Source organism: Manis pentadactyla, chromosome 14 (genome assembly GCF_030020395.1).
Source record: "Manis pentadactyla isolate mManPen7 chromosome 14, mManPen7.hap1, whole genome shotgun sequence".
Taxonomy (NCBI): domain Eukaryota; kingdom Metazoa; phylum Chordata; class Mammalia; order Pholidota; family Manidae; genus Manis; species Manis pentadactyla.
Genome location: NC_080032.1, coordinates 81261113 through 81279176, shown reverse-complemented (window position 1 = coordinate 81279176; position 18064 = coordinate 81261113). Strand labels below are relative to the sequence as shown.

Genomic DNA, 18064 nt, shown 5'->3' with positions numbered 1-18064 from the left:
TAACTATGTGAACAAATGGAAAAGCTCTTTCTCAGCTTCCTCCCTGTTCTTACCTTTTCCCCCCAACACATCCGCATTTGAAAACAGCTATTATGTATTCAGCCCTACCGCCAGCCCCGCTGGCGGAAATGAATAAGAGCCAGAGGCTGAAACAACTGCGTGGCTCTTTCTGGACTACAGATAATTAAGTATCAGAGCTAAATTATGACAGGTGATGGGACCCTGTGTGCTGATAGCACTTTCTTATTTGCCTGTTTTTTTTTAAATTTATTAAATCTTCTTTTGATGAATGCTTTTGTCTCTGTTGCTGTCACGTATACACAGAAATGTACTCAGCCTCACTTAAAAAGTCTCCCTTGCTAAGCAGCAATGTGTTCCTTGAAGAAAAGGACAAAGGGAGATTTAGATTATGCGCCCTCCACCGTGGCTGCTTGTAACCTTAAGCAAGTGGCTCTTCACTTAACTGACTGAGAGAATCCTGACCTGTTAGGATGATTCTAAGGAAGGTTCTGGGCCAGGACTGACCAGGGATCATGCATTTTTTTCCCCCACCATGCTGCTTTTCCCACTGTTTCAGAGTGAAAACATCAGAGCAAATGTCATATCTTACCTGAGAAATATGAAGTTGTAATTATTGATATTAATTTAGTAATTTCAGAAAAGCCACCTCCCATCAAAACTCCTTCATGGCTGCCTGTCAGTCCTGTAGAACTGATTGGCAGAGTTCAATGCATTTATATTATTTTCTCCATTTTAGAATTCAATATGAAATTCTTTCTGAAAATACCTCACAACTCTGACTTTTTTCCCCACTGGAGCATGAAGTTATTATTAGATATTCTTTTCTCAAAACCAGGGAGAATGATGCAAGGGCAAAGGGAAGGTGTTAGAATATTGCAGATCTAGCTTAAAATGCCTGTTTGAATCCTCTCTCTTAAGAATAAAGCTTCCCCTTTACTCCTCCCAGGAATGGGCTCTGGAGGCAGAGCTCCTGTGTGAAGCTTCAAGCGCCTCAACCTCAGGCATTTTTCAGTGGCATTTTCTGATTTTATTCTGCGTAACTGCACCAACAAAATACAGTGTTGGGGACATGTTGGGGGTGGGAGAGCAGGGAGCGGGGAAGGGGTTAATTGCTATTCAGAGCCAGAGAAGTGACTCAGACAATTGTAAACCAGAATTTCTGCACCAAGGTCTACCTCTGAGGTTACAGAAAAGGGCTTCCCTCAAGTCTTTAATGTTCAGAGGTTTAACTCATTCGTTGTTACTGATCTTGTGGTATATGCCAGGCCGTGGGCCTTGCAGCAGTCCCAGGCCGTGATAGCTTGGCGGTGAACAGTACAGACCGTGGCCATGTCTACATAAAGGCACATTTCAAAAATGCGTCCGACAGGATTCACTCATTTAATATGTGGAAGTACACTGAACTGTGGGTGTGGGTGGCCCAATTCTGGGTGATGGGTAGGTCCACTTGGCTCTGTGAAAGGACATTCTCTTTCAGGAGGTAAATATGTAGATAGGATCTAGGGGTTTCCTAAATGAACACATTCCACACTTTTGTGAAATTGTTGAATCTCTTAAACTGTAGTTTTCTTATGATGGGAGTATGATTCACCATGCTAGTAACATGAATGATTTTGCTAATATACATGGATAAATATATGTATATATATTTGTTGGACAAAAGTTTTTCAAAAGTAAAGAAAACTATTCACATAGAAAATAAAACCAGGCCAAAGGAGGAAGAAGGAGGCTAAGGGAGGGTTTTTGAGGCATTTCAGGTACTAAATGCCACTTGAAGTTCAAGTAGTTAAAAGGATAACCAAAATGTACAGTTAAAAGTGAACGTTAGTGTATGTTTTTAGGATACTGTAACTTCTGTAGGCCAGTTAATGCTTTCAGAACAATTTAGGGCATCTGATTGCTTCCTCTGGTCTCGATTGGCAGATGGTTTAAGTGTTTCCTATTCTGTGCATTGGAGATGCTGAGATGTGAAGGATTGGGGAATGTAGTCTGAGTCAATAGTTAAAAAAAAAGGATTTGAATTTAGTAATTTAGTAATTTAACTGTTCTTCCTTAACAGAAATACTCTTCTTTGCTGGTCAGTCATAGACAAGCATCTGATGGTATTAGCCTATCAACTCATCTCTTGTAGGGGTGCACAGAGCTTAATTCCTAATAGTCTGCAGATAGTTGATTAGAACTGGAGGCAGGAGTAAGGGCTGGAGGAACTGGAGAAGGGATGTTCTTTGTAAAGATCTAGTCAAACATGAGCTGCATTACATATTTTGTGACTAAAGATTTTTTATGAAGTACTCTCAGTTTTCTAGTGTTTCCGTTCTTAGCATTCATTAAAAAAATACTTCCCAAAATTGAGCACACTGTGGAGTAAAATTTCCTTTTCCTTTTCTTATAGGTTTGTAACCAAATTGTTGGAAGACCTCATCTTCTTCGTTGCCGATGTACTTAATAATGGACAGGAAGTTCTGGATGTGGTTATCACCAGGCCAAACCGAGAACGTCAGAAATTAATGAGGGAACAAAACATATTGGCCCAGGTGAATACATTAGCATATTTTATTTTTTTGAATGGTAGTATCAAGAAAGTCCTTATAATAGTTATCTGTTGCTGTGTAACAAATTAACCCAAAGTGACTGAAAACAACAGATACTTGTCTCACAGTTTCTGTGGATTAGGAGTCTGGGAGTGGCTTAGCTGGGCAGTCCTAGCTCAGGATCTTTCACAAGGCTACATTCAAGGTGTTGGCTGGGGCTGCAGTCATCTCAAGGCTTCACTCTCCAGGGCCTCTCCACAGGACGGCCCTCACAACTCATCAGATTGCTTTTCTTAAAGTGAGTGGTCCAAGAGAGAACAAGGGAGGGTGCCCAGATGGAAGCCACAGTCCTTTTATAACCTAAACCTAGAACTAGTATCCCATTAGTTATACTGTGTTAGTTAGAAAGGAGTCAGTTACTCCAGTCCACAGTCAAGGAGACAGGATTGCAGAAGAGTGTGAATTCTGGGTGGCAGGCTTCACTGGGATCATCTTAGAGATGGTCTCCCACAGCCCTTTTAAAAAATCTGCATGGTCAAACTATTTCCAGAAAATGTGTTGGAATTATTTTCTAGGTAGTATTTCCAGAACTTGAAAACTGCCATCTCCATCTACTTCCTGCTTTTACCCTTTTTTATCAGCTCACAAGTGCTTCATATAATTTAGTTTTTTTCCCCTGAAAGTCTGGAGCTATTCCTATACTATGTCTTCCTGAGATTGTTCATAACACATCAGTAAATTAATTCACTTCCTAATAATATGGACATATGGGCATGCCTAGCTTTAGCTATCTTTTTATTCAGTTAATTGCTATATAAAGTAATGGCCTTCTGCGTGAAATGTGGACTCAAGGAAGATACTTAAAAAAATAAAAATCATGTTAATGTATGTGTTCTTGTAGAGTTGGGAAAGGAAAACAGTAGACATACTGACAATACTCCCTAACCAATCATCTGAAAATATAAAATCAACATTTTTCTCAAAGAAAAATAAAGGTTGCAAATAATGAGGCAATGTCTTTTCTGACTTTAGCAATTCTTTGTGCAATACATTTGATTCCAAGGACTTTTAGGATCTTGAATGATTTATTAATATTATTTACACCAATGTATGTCTAGTCTTTTATTTCAGTATTGTAGATATAAAATCCAGGGTTTGTGAATATAAAATTATGGAAGTAACTTGAATTCATATTATATTTATAATTCATGAACTACATGGATAGTGTGGGTAATGCAGTTCATATTTATGCATAAAATGATCTTGTATTAATGTTCATGCTCTTGTTTAGGCGGGTTCTTCCACACACAGTTTATTCATCCTGCCAGCTCATCTCCAGGTGGTCCTACCTGCTGTCTTGCTCCCCCAAAGAGTTTCATTCCTCAGTGCTTTTTAAGTATTTTATAGCCTTCTTACAAAAATAATCTGGGTCATTGGGTACCACCAGCTTCCCAAATGGTTCTTCATTTGTTTGAATGCTGATACATTCATAGATTTGGCTATATCTTTATGTACCAATGACAATTAATTAACTTTTTAATAAAGAGGTTTAAAGGTAATATTTGGAGACAGTGTTCTGATGTCAGTTTCAGATGAAAAGATAAAAGTAAAAAAATATCTGTATATTATCTTGACTTTAGAAAATTATAGAAAATAATGGTAATTATAAAGCCTATAAAAATCAAACTATATTTTAGTTTATCTGCTGATTGTGTTCATGTAGCTTGGTACAACCCAGTATCTTTATATTTTTTGTTTTAATAAACTACAATTACTAAAGAAAGTTAAGCATTTTGTTTCAATAATGGTTTTGTCATTCAATTTAGGGAATCCCTTTAACAGTATTATTCTGTTTTGGTCCTGTATCTTAAATCTGCCCCCCTTTACATTAATTCTAATCAAATATTACAAAAGTATTTTTTTGAGTCAGTGTGTTTTACAAATAAATGTAAAAAAAAAAATTAAAACATTGCAAAACATGTACCTCCACTCATCAGAATAGGTGGTGTTTTTTTTTCTTGACAGGTTTTTGGGATTCTTAAAGCACCCTTTAAGGAGAAAGCAGGAGAAGGCTCAATGCTGAGACTTGAAGATCTGGGGGATCAAAGATATGCCCCCTACAAGTACATGCTGAGGCTCTGCTACCGGGTGCTGAGACACTCACAGCAGGACTACCGGAAAAACCAGGTCAGACGGTAACCTTCATTTTTACTTCTGCTTAACATTTAAAGTATGGGTATGGTTCTTTGGCTACTGTTCCAAACATGTAAAGCAAGAGTGGGAAATTCTGCTTTGTAATGAGATGTTTTGTATTGTCAACACACAGATGTGACCCATAGGTATTTTTGAGCTGATGTATGTATTAGAATTAGAGGCATTCAGACAGCAACTAGAGTCTTCAGAGGAGGGTGTCTGAGTTCCTCTGTGTGCATGGTGTTAGCTCCTGCTGAGTGAGAGGCGTGTTGGGGACGTTAGGTGAAGAGGAAAGAGACATTCTTGCATGTCTAGGACCATGTGAGGTACCGTGTCATCATGTCTATGCCAAAGAGTTTATCATCCCATGGAAAAGATGGGACATGTGCATCTGAAACATAAGGGAGAGGCAAAGAGGAGGCGTGAGAGACGATGGCAGCATGTTGGGAATTCAGAAGGGGAGGTCAGCTGTGGCTGGGGGAACCTGGGAAGGGTGCTTGGAGCAGGAAGCATTTGCATAGGAGGAGCATCATTTTCATAAACTGTCTGGGAACAGGCATTTTAGCAAAAAGGATCTATGAGGAAATAAGGGTGGATGCCTGAAAGGACACTTCTGTCCCAAGATGTTCCTAACTGTGGAGGACAGGGAACCCAGGTGTATCTGGGGGTATAGCTAAGAGTTGCCAGCTGTAAGTGAAACTTCTTCTAAGTCTCATTTTTATCTTAAAAATCCATAATATTTTATGGTGTGTTCAATAGTATTTTTTTCAAATTGATTATCATTTGGTAAATTGATATCTCTTGTTTCTCTTAGCCATTTTGAGAGAAGAGTCCATAATCAGTCAATTTCACCAATGAGCTTAGTCTATGGGGACAGACGGTGTGAGAGAGGCTGGTAAGGCCGGCTGGGCTAAGCCACGCGGGGCCTTGGATGTCAGGGGGGTCTATTTGGGAATAGCTAGTGGTAGTTACTGAGTGCCTACTTTGTACTGGACTCAGTTCTAAGCACTTCTCACGACTTCACTCAGCTAGTACTGAGTTAAGAGGAACCGAGGCACAGAGGGGTTAAATAGCTTGCCAAAGATTGCACAGTTTTAAGACTGGAGCCAGTAGTCCAACCCAGGCTCTTAGTCCTCACACTATTGCCTCTTAGTGGTTTGAAAGTTTCTGAGAAGAATAAAAAGAATTTGCTTTAAGAAAAATGCGTTGAACTACATTGGCTTTGACATTCTTTTTGAAAAGGACTAAAAAAGAATACATAAAACAGATTAGTCAGAAGATAAATAATATGGCAAGGAGCAAAAGTGAAGGGGGGAGCGATATGCACAAATCCTTAAATACTTTTTAATGTAATCCTAGTTATAAACATCTTTCTTTCCAATTGAAAATGCTGTCCTTGGAATTCTTTTCCCCAGCGTCACGGCATTCCTTTAAGATGGCAAGGGAAAGTAGGTAGAGTTAGTCTCACTTTAGTGGAAGAAAACTTAAGTTCCGGAACATTGAGTGACAGATTTTCCAGCAGTCAGAGAACCAGTGTGCCGGAAGCCTCCAGTGTGAGAGGTGGGGTCTTGGGTGGGGGTGCGGCTAGAGGTTGCTCAGTGTACTCCACCTGGCCTATTCTTCTTCTTGGGTCTGGAAAGATATACTTTGCTAGACGGGCCGCCGCTCTGTATGCCCAAGCAGTGCTGTGTCAGAGAGACTGAATTCATTGAGAATAATCAACAGGTCTACAGAGTTTACCTGGCGCGCTCAGTCCCGTCAGCCCAGAGTGGGCCATCGTTGACAGTGCTCAGCCTCTGGAAGGGTCCTGGGGGGCTCCCCACTCCTTCCTACAGCACCGCCCTGGGCTTCAGTGCCCCATCTCGGGTGTATTCGCTCTGCCGGTCCCTAGCCGGCTGCCCAGGCAGCACACCCTAACTGGTGTCCTTTCTCAGCCCCTCAAGGTCAGGCACGCGGAGCTCTGGCTCATTCCTCTGGGTCTCAGCTGGGGCTTCGTGGGCCCTGTGTGCTGAGGTGTGTGCCGTTTCTCCTCTGAAAACACTCAGTTCTTCTGACAACCGGAAACACCCCCCCGCCCCCCCCCCACATTCTGCTTCTGGGATTTCTCCTCTCCTTTATCACCCTACCTTAGCCCATCACGTCCCAAGGTAAGTGTTTACTCACTTCAGGGGACCTGCTTTCCAGGCTTCCTCAGAGCATATGACTGTGGACAGGCCATCTTTTCTCTCTCTTGGAATGTCTCCCCAAGATGTAGATTGTTGAACTGACAAAAGAATACAGAATCCCACCCAGCATTCAGAGGATCAGATGTTATCTTCCCTCACATTCTTGTGCATGTTCAATTGACTCTCAGTGCTGGTTGAAAATATTTTTCTCATTTCTGTTGAATTACGAATGCTTTGCATGAAGTATAAAGCAGCTTTCTGATGTTTTAAGAGGATGATTTAAAAATGTACGTGGGAATGCATTCTGTTTTTTGTATAATTACCTTGTTTTCGTTTATCCTCACCTATGTTTTGTAGAGTCCTAAATGGGAAGTCTTTTGTGATTTGATGCCAACCCAAGTATTTAATACTGAATCTCTGTTTACTATTATTTATAGAACTTGGTATCAACTCTCATTTAATTTGATCTACATCACACATCTTGGAGGTTTGCCTTATACTGAAGTATGATTACAGTAGTCTTAAAAAAGTGTAATAAATAAATCAATACATACCTTTAAAATGAATACACTAACAGAATACATTACTTAACTGGCTACCCAAAATAAAGCCATCATTTTGAGAAGGCCACAAAATTGCTGCCTCAGATAAAATTACATTTGTACGGCCAATATCATTTTCAAGGAATAGATAGGTTCCAGTAAATTTTACCTAACCCCAAAACATTGTCTAATCAATAAATCCTCCCATTTTAGAAACACAGGTACATCCGCAAGGAGAATCCTTAAGAAATTGAAGTGACAACTTTTCGTTGTCGAAGGGGCAGTGCTTACGTTCTGTGCTTGTGTGAGATGTCTTGCTTGTACACAGAATGTGGGAACTGAGCAACAGCGGCTTGGGATATAGGAGAGTTGGTGTGAAGAATAAGGGGTAGGTTAAATAACGCACGATCGAAACTCCCCAGTGGCTTTCTCCTCTCTTACAGTAACATTTTTCTCTTCTACCCTGGCTTTCAAGGACCTTTATCTCCATGTTTACTTCTTGCATTCTCCTCATTTATTGCCCTCTAGCCACAGAGGCGACCTTTTGCTTTTAGAATACCGAAAGTGTGGTTCCGCCGCCACAGAGCTTTTCCACTGTTACTCCCGCTGCCTAGATGGTTTCTGTCCCCTGGCTGCCTACTTTTTATCATTTCCATCTTTGCATCCTGATAATCATTTCCATCCTAGCTTAACTCTTTCTTCAGCCCCTACCCCACCTAAGTTGCCACTTTTCCCATCCCTCTGCTCCATGTCACTCATTGACATGTAGGATGATCGTATTCATCAACTCACTTCCTGCCTTTTTTTCTCACTAGCGTATAAGCTCCGTGAGAGCTGATCTGTCCTGTTCACTGTCTATGTTTAGTCTCTCAAACAGTGCCTGGAATGTAGTAGGTTTTCAAGAAATACCCACTGGATAAACAGTTCAGATCAATAAAGTGATTAATCATATTATCTTGTTGGATAGCTTTTTAAAGACAAAAAGTGGTATGAAATTTATTCTTTTAAAGAGGAGATCTAAGAGATCATGGTGGTATATGTACAAAAAAGACATCACCCAAGTTCACCGGGGATCTTCATGTAACAGTATAGATCTCATGTTTGCTGAACAAAATGAGAGTCATTTTCACATCTATGATTATGCCACGATCTTCTCTTAGGACTTTTTGTGTTAGAAGAAGGGCCTTTGTTACACTGGTGAAATCCTCAATCAGCATGGCATAAACAATTATTTTGACTAGGTTTATTTTGTTTTTCCCACTTACAAGAGTGCAAGTCCCCATATTATAAAGTGTTTGGAGGTATGTAACTTGTTGTTATAATGTAAATTAGGTATATGCTAATGTGTTTTCCTTTCCTTCCTCAAAAGTCCTATATATTGAAGAATTGTTCACTTGCTCTTCTTTGACAGTAATTTTTAGTGACTTTTCTGTTATGAATAAATTAATCAGTGTTGCCGATCCTAATGGAACCTTCTGTTTCTCAGCTGTTTGGCAGCGCATTCTGACAGCCTTTCTTTTTGCAGGAATATATTGCTAAGAATTTCTGTGTCATGCAGTCCCAGATCGGCTATGATATTTTGGCAGAAGATACCATCACAGCTTTGTTGCACAACAACAGAAAACTACTAGAGAAACATATCACAGCAAAAGAAATAGAAACATTTGTCAGTTTGCTGAGGAGAAATCGTGAGCCAAGGTCGGAAGTGGTTCAGGCAGTGTTCTTTACTCGGGGGACTGTGGCTTTTTGCTTGATTTTTAAAACTTTTTAAAATTAGAATTCTTTCATACTATTAACTTTCATGGACAAAACTCAGTTGGGCTTATTGCTATAATAATCATGTATCAGAAAGAATTATTACTTCATAGATCAAAACCCTTTATAGACATATTTAAATATAAGTGGTTTCACTCTGACTTATGTTTTTATAGTACTTTGTAGTTTTTCAAAATATGTTTTTATTCACTGTCTTGTGCTTTCTCATATGAAGTACATTGGTTATTTATTATTATCCACATTTTAGAGTTGAAATGACAAAGTAGTGGCTAGAGAGCAACTTTACCCGAGAATAGCCCGCTAGTCAGGAACAGAATGTGAGGTAAATCAAGAGTTCTGACTTCACGTCAAATTCTCTTTCTATTGCACTGTGCTGTCTTGTGCGGGAGAGATGAATACAGAGAAATCAACCAGACTGATGAATTTAATTTTTCAGCAAATAATAATTAAAATTCTATTAATAATTAATAATTTTGTAGCAAATAATGCAGCAAATAAATGTTATAAGGTAGAAATGGGTCTCTGACTCAACTTGGCCATACTCACTTTCATTCCTGTTTTACTTGGATTATTAGCTTTGATCTGTTTTGTTTTGATTTTCAGTTCTGGAGTCTTCTCACTTGTAGGCAGATTTTCTAAACGTAATAATGAGCCAAGTGCTGTGGGATGAATATCACTAAAAAAGCGGGAGCAAACCTAATCCTTTCTTGAAACAAGATTTGTACTAAATACAAATAATTGGGTATTTGATTTGTTTCTAACGATGTGGTAGATAAGCAACACATTAGAAAAAATGTTGCATGGAAATAATATGAAGAACAGACCTAAAAAGTTACTTTCGTTTTATCCCCAAGTACATTTTTACTCTGATCATTTTATGGAGTGTTTTTTCTTAATGTTCACTGTCACTTTTTTTTCTCTTGCCAGGTTTTTGGATTATTTATCAGATCTGTGTGTGTCTAATACCACCGCTATACCTGTAACGCAGGAACTCATCTGTAAATTTATGTTGAGCCCTGGCAATGCAGACATTCTCATTCAAACTAAGTAAGCCCAGATGATGGGGGAATCTTTTTCGGTTCATTATTTGTCAGTGTTGGGATTCCTTATCATGTTTGTAAGTGAGCTTCTTAATAGATTTTGTATGTGTAATTTAATTCAAGGCTGGTCTCAATGCAAGTGGACAACCCCATGGAGAGTGCCATCCTTTCTGACGACATTGATGATGAAGAGGTCTGGCTCTACTGGATCGATAGCAACAAGGAACCTCACGGCAAAGCCATCAGGCACCTGGCTCAGGAAGCCAAAGAAGGGACCAAGGCTGATTTAGAAGTTCTTACCTATTACAGGTGAGGTATTGAAGAGAGAATTGTATTCTAATTCTCCAGCTCACGTACTCATGGTGAGATGATTCTCTGAAACCTCAAAAAGGCAGGTATTTATGAACAGGAAATTAAAAAAGTCAGAACTAGCATAGCAGAAATACTGAGTATTATTTAAAATATCCAAAATGAATGTTAACATCTGTGTTTTCCACACATAGCACTTGGTTTTTCTGATTTTCCACTAGTTTGGAGTTGTGCAGCAGAGGGCTTTTTCCTACTTTGATGGGAGTCAGGGCAGACGAGAGACATGTTGGGACCTAGGGGATGGAGTTGAGAGAGAGGGAGGGAGATGAAGTGGGCTGGGAAAGCTGGTCCCACCACAGAGATGGCCTCAGGCAGAGTTAGCCAATAGGCAGGTATACTGTGCTTATGAAGATGTGGAGGTCAAGGGCTTAGGAGAATGTGGTGTCTATTATTAGGAAAGTTCAGCGGTCGCATAGAGCAGCACAAGTTCTGATGGTAGTTCCTGGTGGTCAGAATATTGGGAGCAAGAACCCAGCTGGTGTTTTTGAGTTTAAGGGATAGAAATCCAAGGTAGAAGGCATTGGGCCAAAGCGGGCCCCAGTGGTAGGAATCTGAGAAAGGCAGAGAATGCTTCGAGTCCTCTGGTTTCTGCAGCTATCGCAACAAAGCCAAAGGCTAATTCTTAATCTCAGAGGCTGATGACTCCACATGTACTGATACTGCCTGGATTGATCACATTTGAGAACTGAATGGATCTAAATTTAGAGTGTAGATATTAGAGCCCATAGCTGACTGGGGAAGGCAGGGAAAAATGGATTCACGTGAGCTGCTACCCATAGCCTTCAGGCTTAGTGTATTTGTAATCCTAGGACAGCAAGAGCACCAAGAGCTGAGAGCCTAATGACCCTCTCCACTAGATGCATTTTGCTGGAACAAGTAAGGGAATCATAACTGAACAGCCATAGAGACAGTTTCATGTATGTGTTGTCATTTGATCACTTAACTGACTAGCAAAAGAATTAGACTCCATCACATACATTTGGAAATACTGGTGCCATAAAGTACATACTGATTGGTACTGTGATGTTTAAGAACCTTTTTCAGATAGGACAAATAATGTAGTATGTTTAATATCTTTAAGGTATCAGCTAAACCTCTTTGCAAGGATGTGCTTGGATCGCCAGTATTTGGCCATAAACCAGATTTCAACACAGCTCTCTGTCGATTTGATCCTGCGGTGTGTGTCAGATGAGAGCCTGCCATTTGACCTCCGAGCATCATTTTGCCGCCTTATGCTCCATATGCACGTTGATCGGGACCCCCAGGAGTCCGTGGTGCCGGTTCGCTATGCCAGGCTCTGGACAGAAATCCCCACAAAGATCACAATTCATGAGTATGTTTGGAACAATTTCCGGAGGACTTTAAATTCAGCAGATGAACTCAAAATCTAATGTCTTTGATTTTGAAGTGAAATAAAGGAAAGGCATTTCTGTGTTCAAACTTAGCTTGTTAATCTTTCAAATGCAAATAAGATTGTTTTTGGAGAGTAAAATGACAACTCTTGATAACAGAAACATCATTCTGGAAACTGATAAACAGACACCATGTTAATACCAGGAGTAACAGCTTGTTAAGTGCTTAATATTACAGTAGATTCTGAGTTAAGTGCTTTACATATATTCACTGATTTCACAATAACCCTGTTTTACAGGTGAGGACACAATGTTTAGAAAGATTAAGTAAGTTACCTATGATGAAGAAGCCAGGAGGTTAAATACGTATATTTTCCCCTTTTTAAATGATTACAATCAATTTAACTTGCTTTATATTCTACCTGTCTTTCCAGGTATGATTCTATAACAGACTGTTCCAGAAATGATATGAAGAGGAAATTTGCCCTGACGATGGAATTTGTTGAGGAATACCTAAAAGAAGTTGTAAATCAGCCCTTTCCTTTTGGAGATAAAGAAAAAAACAAACTGACATTTGAGGTATTTTTTTTTAAACCATTCATTTGTGAGACTGCTCTGTTTTCCCTGTCAAAAATTAGATACAATGATCATCAAAGATTTATTTCCCTCTAATAGTTAGGATAGTTTGGTAACTGGGTAGTTTAGTTCATGAAGGTGTATTGGTTGAAAGATTTATGCTTTAATTCTACCTGATGTCCAGTAAAAATACTTTATTTATAATTGTTATCTGCTGTTTTTTTTTTGGTTTTCACTTATTATGTAAGCTGTATTGCATTTAATGAACAAAGACAGCTTTGCATACTTTATAGTATGTTTGGATACATTTTTTCCCCCTCTCCATGGAGATGGTATCTTTAGCCTCATTAAACTCAATTGAAATACCTGTGGTTTCAATATCATTTTGGGAATGTGGTGACAAAAATTAGAGAAAAGATCTATTACTTCATACTTGGTGTTTTAAGTACCTTCTGGTATGTAACAAATCATCCCCAAAATTAGCAGCCCGCAGCAACAAGCATTTATTATTGCCCAGTTTCTGTGGGTCAGGAATCTGGAAAAGCTCAGTGGAGCGGTTCTGGCTCAGGGTATCTTGTGAGGTTGCAGTCAAACTGTTGACTGGGATTGCAGTCATCTGGGGCTAGGCGATCTGCCTCTAAGCCCACTCGTGATTGTTGGTGGCCATAACTTCCTTGCTGGCTGTTGACTAAAATTCCTCATCTTGCTATGTGGGCCTTTCCATAGGCTGCCTGTGTCCTTATGGCATGGCACCTGGCTTCCCACAGAGCAAGCCACGAGAGAGAGAGAGAGAGAGAGAGAGAGAGAGAGAGAGAGAGAGAGAGAGAAAGAGAAAGAGAGAAAGAGAGAGAGAGAGCTCAAGATAGAAGTCACAGTCTTCTACACCCTAATCCTGGAAGTGGCATGCCATCACTTCTGCCTCATCAATGAGGCTATTGTGTTGGCCACACAGACCATCCCTGGTGCCATGTGGAAGGAGACTGTACACTGGGGACAATCTTGGAAGCTAGCTCTCACTATGTCTTGTTGTATCCAGAAGAATGCAAAGCAACAGAGGAACGTATGTTTCTGGACAAATTTCATGGATAACATCCATTTATTAAAGTAATTCATTAATATAACCACTTATTAAGTGGTATCCTACTAACTTTAAAAAGTTATTATTTAATTAAGAGGTGAATCATTCTAATTGTAGGCTTCTTTAATATACCTAAAATCCTGCTTCCTGGATGGCTGTTGACCAGGGGCTTCATCTTCTTGTCATGGGGTCTTTGATGGGATGACGGACTGGTCTCATTTGGACTTAATTCTAAACTTGAATAAATCAGAGTTCAGGGGTTGCTTTTGCAGGCATTGTGATTCCTAAATGTTAAAGAATGAAAAAGTTCAGAAAAACCTGTACTAATTTAGATAATAAAAAGTCAATATTAATTTCAATTTCTAACGTTTTTTCTTTTTCACTTCCCCATTCCCCCCGTTTTTTTTAATTAAGGTGGTCCACTTGGCTCGCAATCTTACATATTTTGGATTTTATAGTTTCAGTGAATTATTAAGGCTAACAAGAACACTTCTGGCTATCCTAGATATTGTACAAACCCCCATGTCATCGTATTTTGAAAGATTAAGTAAATTTCAAGATGGAGGTAAGAATTCTTGAGAAAAACTAGACTTTTTGATATTATGTGGAGGGGATATAAAAAAATAGATCTTCAAAGAAGTGGTTGTTAATATGTACCTGCTAATATAATTGTACAAATGAGAAGTAATTTTATACTAGGACTGAGTGATAATAGGTTGGATTTACAAACATGCTTCTCTGTTTTCAATGCTAAAGCTTTGAAAGACAAATTCATAAGATCAATGAGTTCTATCTTAAGAAGGTGACATTATGGTCAATTCACTAGTGAAAATGTGTTGTTAAAATTAAAAACATCTTCATATTTATGATCATTCTGGTATGTATCACAAAGCATATGTGGCTATGCTTCATGGCAGGGCATAGAAAAATGCAAAGAATGGGCACATTAAAGGTCCTACCAGAGAAGCAGTGAATGCAAAGCCAGTGTGTAAGGCTGTAAGTGGAGTGGACAAGAGAATGGGCCTTTGAGTCAGAGGGTCTGTGTTCAAGTCCTGCCTTTACCACTTATTAATTCAGGCAAGGTAATTACTTTCTCTGAGTTTCTTTTCTCATCTGAGATATGAAGATGATAATAGTAATACCCTCCTCACAGTTTCCTTGTGAGAAGTGAATGTATACAGTACAGTTAAAGCACTCATAACAGTGCCTGTCTCATAACTCAATAAAAAGTTTTTTGGTGGTAATTGTCTTAGGATGGATGCCGTGAAAATACCCTGAGGTAGAGAATTGTTTGCAGAAGGCATACTGAAGAATGTATTCAAGCTGTATACCTGTAAGGAAGCGAGGAGGGTAGGACTGGGCTGACAGAGAAGCTGATTAACAGTGCAGTTACACCTGAGACCTCAGCTGATCCTAGAGGGCGCTCTGGAGCTGGGATAGCTCTTCAGAGCTGTCACAGATTAAGGCAGAGGGGCTGAGTTTCGTATCCTTACATCAGGCAGGCACTGACTGCTGATGAAGCCATTGGCTTCATCATGGAGGGGGGTGTGTGACCTTAGGTAAAGCAGTTCCCTTTGACTGAGGGCCGCTTTTAATGACAGCTGAGCCATGGAAGTCAATAGTCATGCCTAGCAACTGAGAGAGTAGATGCTTCAGCTCTGGACTGGAGAGAGCACACAGTGTGTCCACTGCAGTATCCATTACAAGATTCAAAAAGGAAAACCAGAAACCTAATTTCAGACACAGGAAGAAATACCTAGATGAGAATTATAAATGAGCAACTTCCAGGTAGCTGAAATAATTAATTGCTGCTGCCTAAATCTCATTTCCTTCTCCATCTTCCAGAAATTTGTACAGATCGATGAGAAGCAAGGTAAACCACACAAATTCCTCACTTTCACCAAGCTAAAAGACAGAGGACAATACAAACTTCAGTTATTTAAGTAGAAAAATAACATCAGTTTTCAGTAGGGCTATCTTACAGGTTCTGGCTACAAGCCTTTGTGGACAGTTAGGTGGTTCCAGAAAAACCATGTGGAAGTGGCAAGAAGGGACTGAGTGCACATTACCCTCAGAAAGAGAGAGTCTGTGCTAAGTGTGAAAATATTGAAAGAGAGTCCAAGTGGATAAGAGCACTGAGTAGAGAGGAGGGGCCTTAGAAGCACACAGGTAGCAGTTATAGAAAAATAATGCCCCTAGGAATGAATGAGGTTAATGCCCAGGAGAGGCACTCTTCAGAGTCTTGTTGGTGGAGGTAAAAAGAAGCAAGGTAGGGAAATCCGGAATACCACAAGATCAAAGAGAAGGATAGAAACATAATCTCGTTCCCATTGCCCCCACCACTGGAAACCAAGTTAAAAACACTGCACTTCACAACTCTGACAGGAGAGGGTGCTTTTGAACGAAAGATTATGTCATTTTGTCAACTTTGTCCAAGAAGTCTATAGATATAGTCATTCTTTGTCTATATGAAACTACTGTAAGATCAAATAGAATGGAGAATCAAAACATTTCCTTTAATGGAAATTCCTCTCTAGAAAGCAACCATGAAAGAGAAAAAATTGTAACATGAAAAAAATTATAAATCTATACTGAATTAAATATCTTCAAGTAACATTGGAATATGAAAAACACCTTGAAGCATACATTCAAAAACTTAGGTTAGAATTGGGCCAAGAACCCAAAGAAGTGAAATGAAAGTTGATTGGACTCAGGAAAGAAGCAGAATAAAATGGTGGACTTTATATTTTTTCTTTAGAAATACATAGTGAATTACAAAGTGTCAAAGGGAGAAGAGATTTGAATGAAAGTGTAATAAGCACCATTGAAGAAGGGCAGGGCAATGACACGAATGCCAGTGATACAAAGAGGCAAGTAAAGAGGGTCAGAGAGAAAGTGGTCGAAATGGAAGACAGGCAAAGAAGAGCCAGTATCTGAATAATTGGCGTAGTCAGAGAAAGAAAACAAAACGATGAAACAGAACTGATGTTTACAATTAAAATCCAAGAGAACATTCTGTAAATAAAAAATAACCTGAATTCTACATGGTGAAATTGTCCAGAATGGTGATCTCTAAGACAAAGCATAACAGAACTGTTTTATATAGTATAAATTCAGAGGAGGTAGGAAGCGGGAGAGGGAGGCCCTGTGAAAGCACAAGGAGAGAAGAGGAAAGGAAAGATGCTCCCTGGTATGATGCCTGTGTAATTCCCAGTTTGCTTTGACCTGAACCATCCTTAAAGACTTTTGAAATTAATCTTGACTTTTGGTCTCAGTGCTTCTGGTCTTTTTTCAGAGTTTTACCCTAAACAAAAGTATTTTACTGTTCTCTGAAAATTTGCTAATATCTTGTTTGCATTCTCCACTGTCCAGGGCAGCATGTCTGCCCTTTAAGACACCTTTTTTATTCTTACGTTTTTTATAATTCTCATATTGTCTCATGAACTTCATTCATCTTTGGATACCTTTATCAGTCTTTCAGCTGAGAGACATTAATTAATTTGCTTACTAAGCATTTATTGAGCAATTGCATGTTCTACTCACCGAGAATATATGGTGAGCTTAAATAAAGCCCTTAGTCCCAGGGAAGACAGACAATAATAAGGAATAATCTCATCCTCCCCCTTTTGGGGGACACAGTCAGAAAAAAGAAAAAGAATATACAATGTAATGTTAGATAATGCTCTGAAGAAAATGAAGAAGGGCAATATGGAGAATGAGGAAATAAGGGAGCAGCAGTTATTTTTAGCTGATTGGACGGAACAGCCTTTCTGACATTTGAGCAGAGACCTACATGCACCAAGGAAGACAGCCCCGAGGCAGAGTAAGCTTGGCATGCGTGAGCAGCAGCAGGACGGACTGTGTGGCTGAGGTCAGGTGAGAGGGGGACAGTAGTAGGAGAGAAGGTTGGAGAAGCCTGAGTTTTGGAGTTTTGTAGCCCTACAATTTGAATTTTGATTGAATTTGTAAAGTGAATATGTGTCTTTATTTACATTATCTAAAATAGAAAAGAATATACCTCACAGGGCTACATTAGTTGCTAAAAAGGTGCCAGTATGCATGTGTAAGAGAATTATGCATGGATTTCAGATTGTTTTGTGAAAAATTTTAAAGTACCAATATAGAAAAGCATGTTCAGGGAGGTTAAATAATTTGCCTAGGATCCATTAGTAATTTAGTTGCATTGCTAAAAATTAAAGCATAAGAAATTAGTCTTCCTATCCTTTCTACCACTTGATTATTTATTAGTCCAATGAGCTAATATTTTAGAAAAATTGTTACTGATGTAAGAATTTTGGTTCATCGATTTTTGTTAAAGTTAACACTTAGGTAGGGTGTCAGTCTAATAGATACTCTTCAGGCTTAGTAAACAAAATACTGAGTTTAAGATATAAGAAAAACCAGGACAGAGCAGCATCGTG

At 39.2% G+C, this 18064-nt stretch overlaps 1 protein-coding gene across 1 annotated transcript in view; it reads left to right on the top strand.

Annotated features, from left to right (window-relative positions):
• ITPR2 (inositol 1,4,5-trisphosphate receptor type 2) overlaps positions 1-18064 on the top strand; it is a 445246-nt gene that overhangs the window by 131341 nt on the left and 295841 nt on the right. The window contains exons 14-21 of the mRNA XM_036889596.2: positions 2414-2555; positions 4578-4739; positions 8978-9150; positions 10156-10275; positions 10392-10577; positions 11719-11970; positions 12424-12568; positions 14058-14208. Coding sequence (XP_036745491.2) covers positions 2414-2555; positions 4578-4739; positions 8978-9150; positions 10156-10275; positions 10392-10577; positions 11719-11970; positions 12424-12568; positions 14058-14208 — 1331 coding nt within the window. The remainder of the gene's footprint in view (positions 1-2413; positions 2556-4577; positions 4740-8977; positions 9151-10155; positions 10276-10391; positions 10578-11718; positions 11971-12423; positions 12569-14057; positions 14209-18064) is intronic.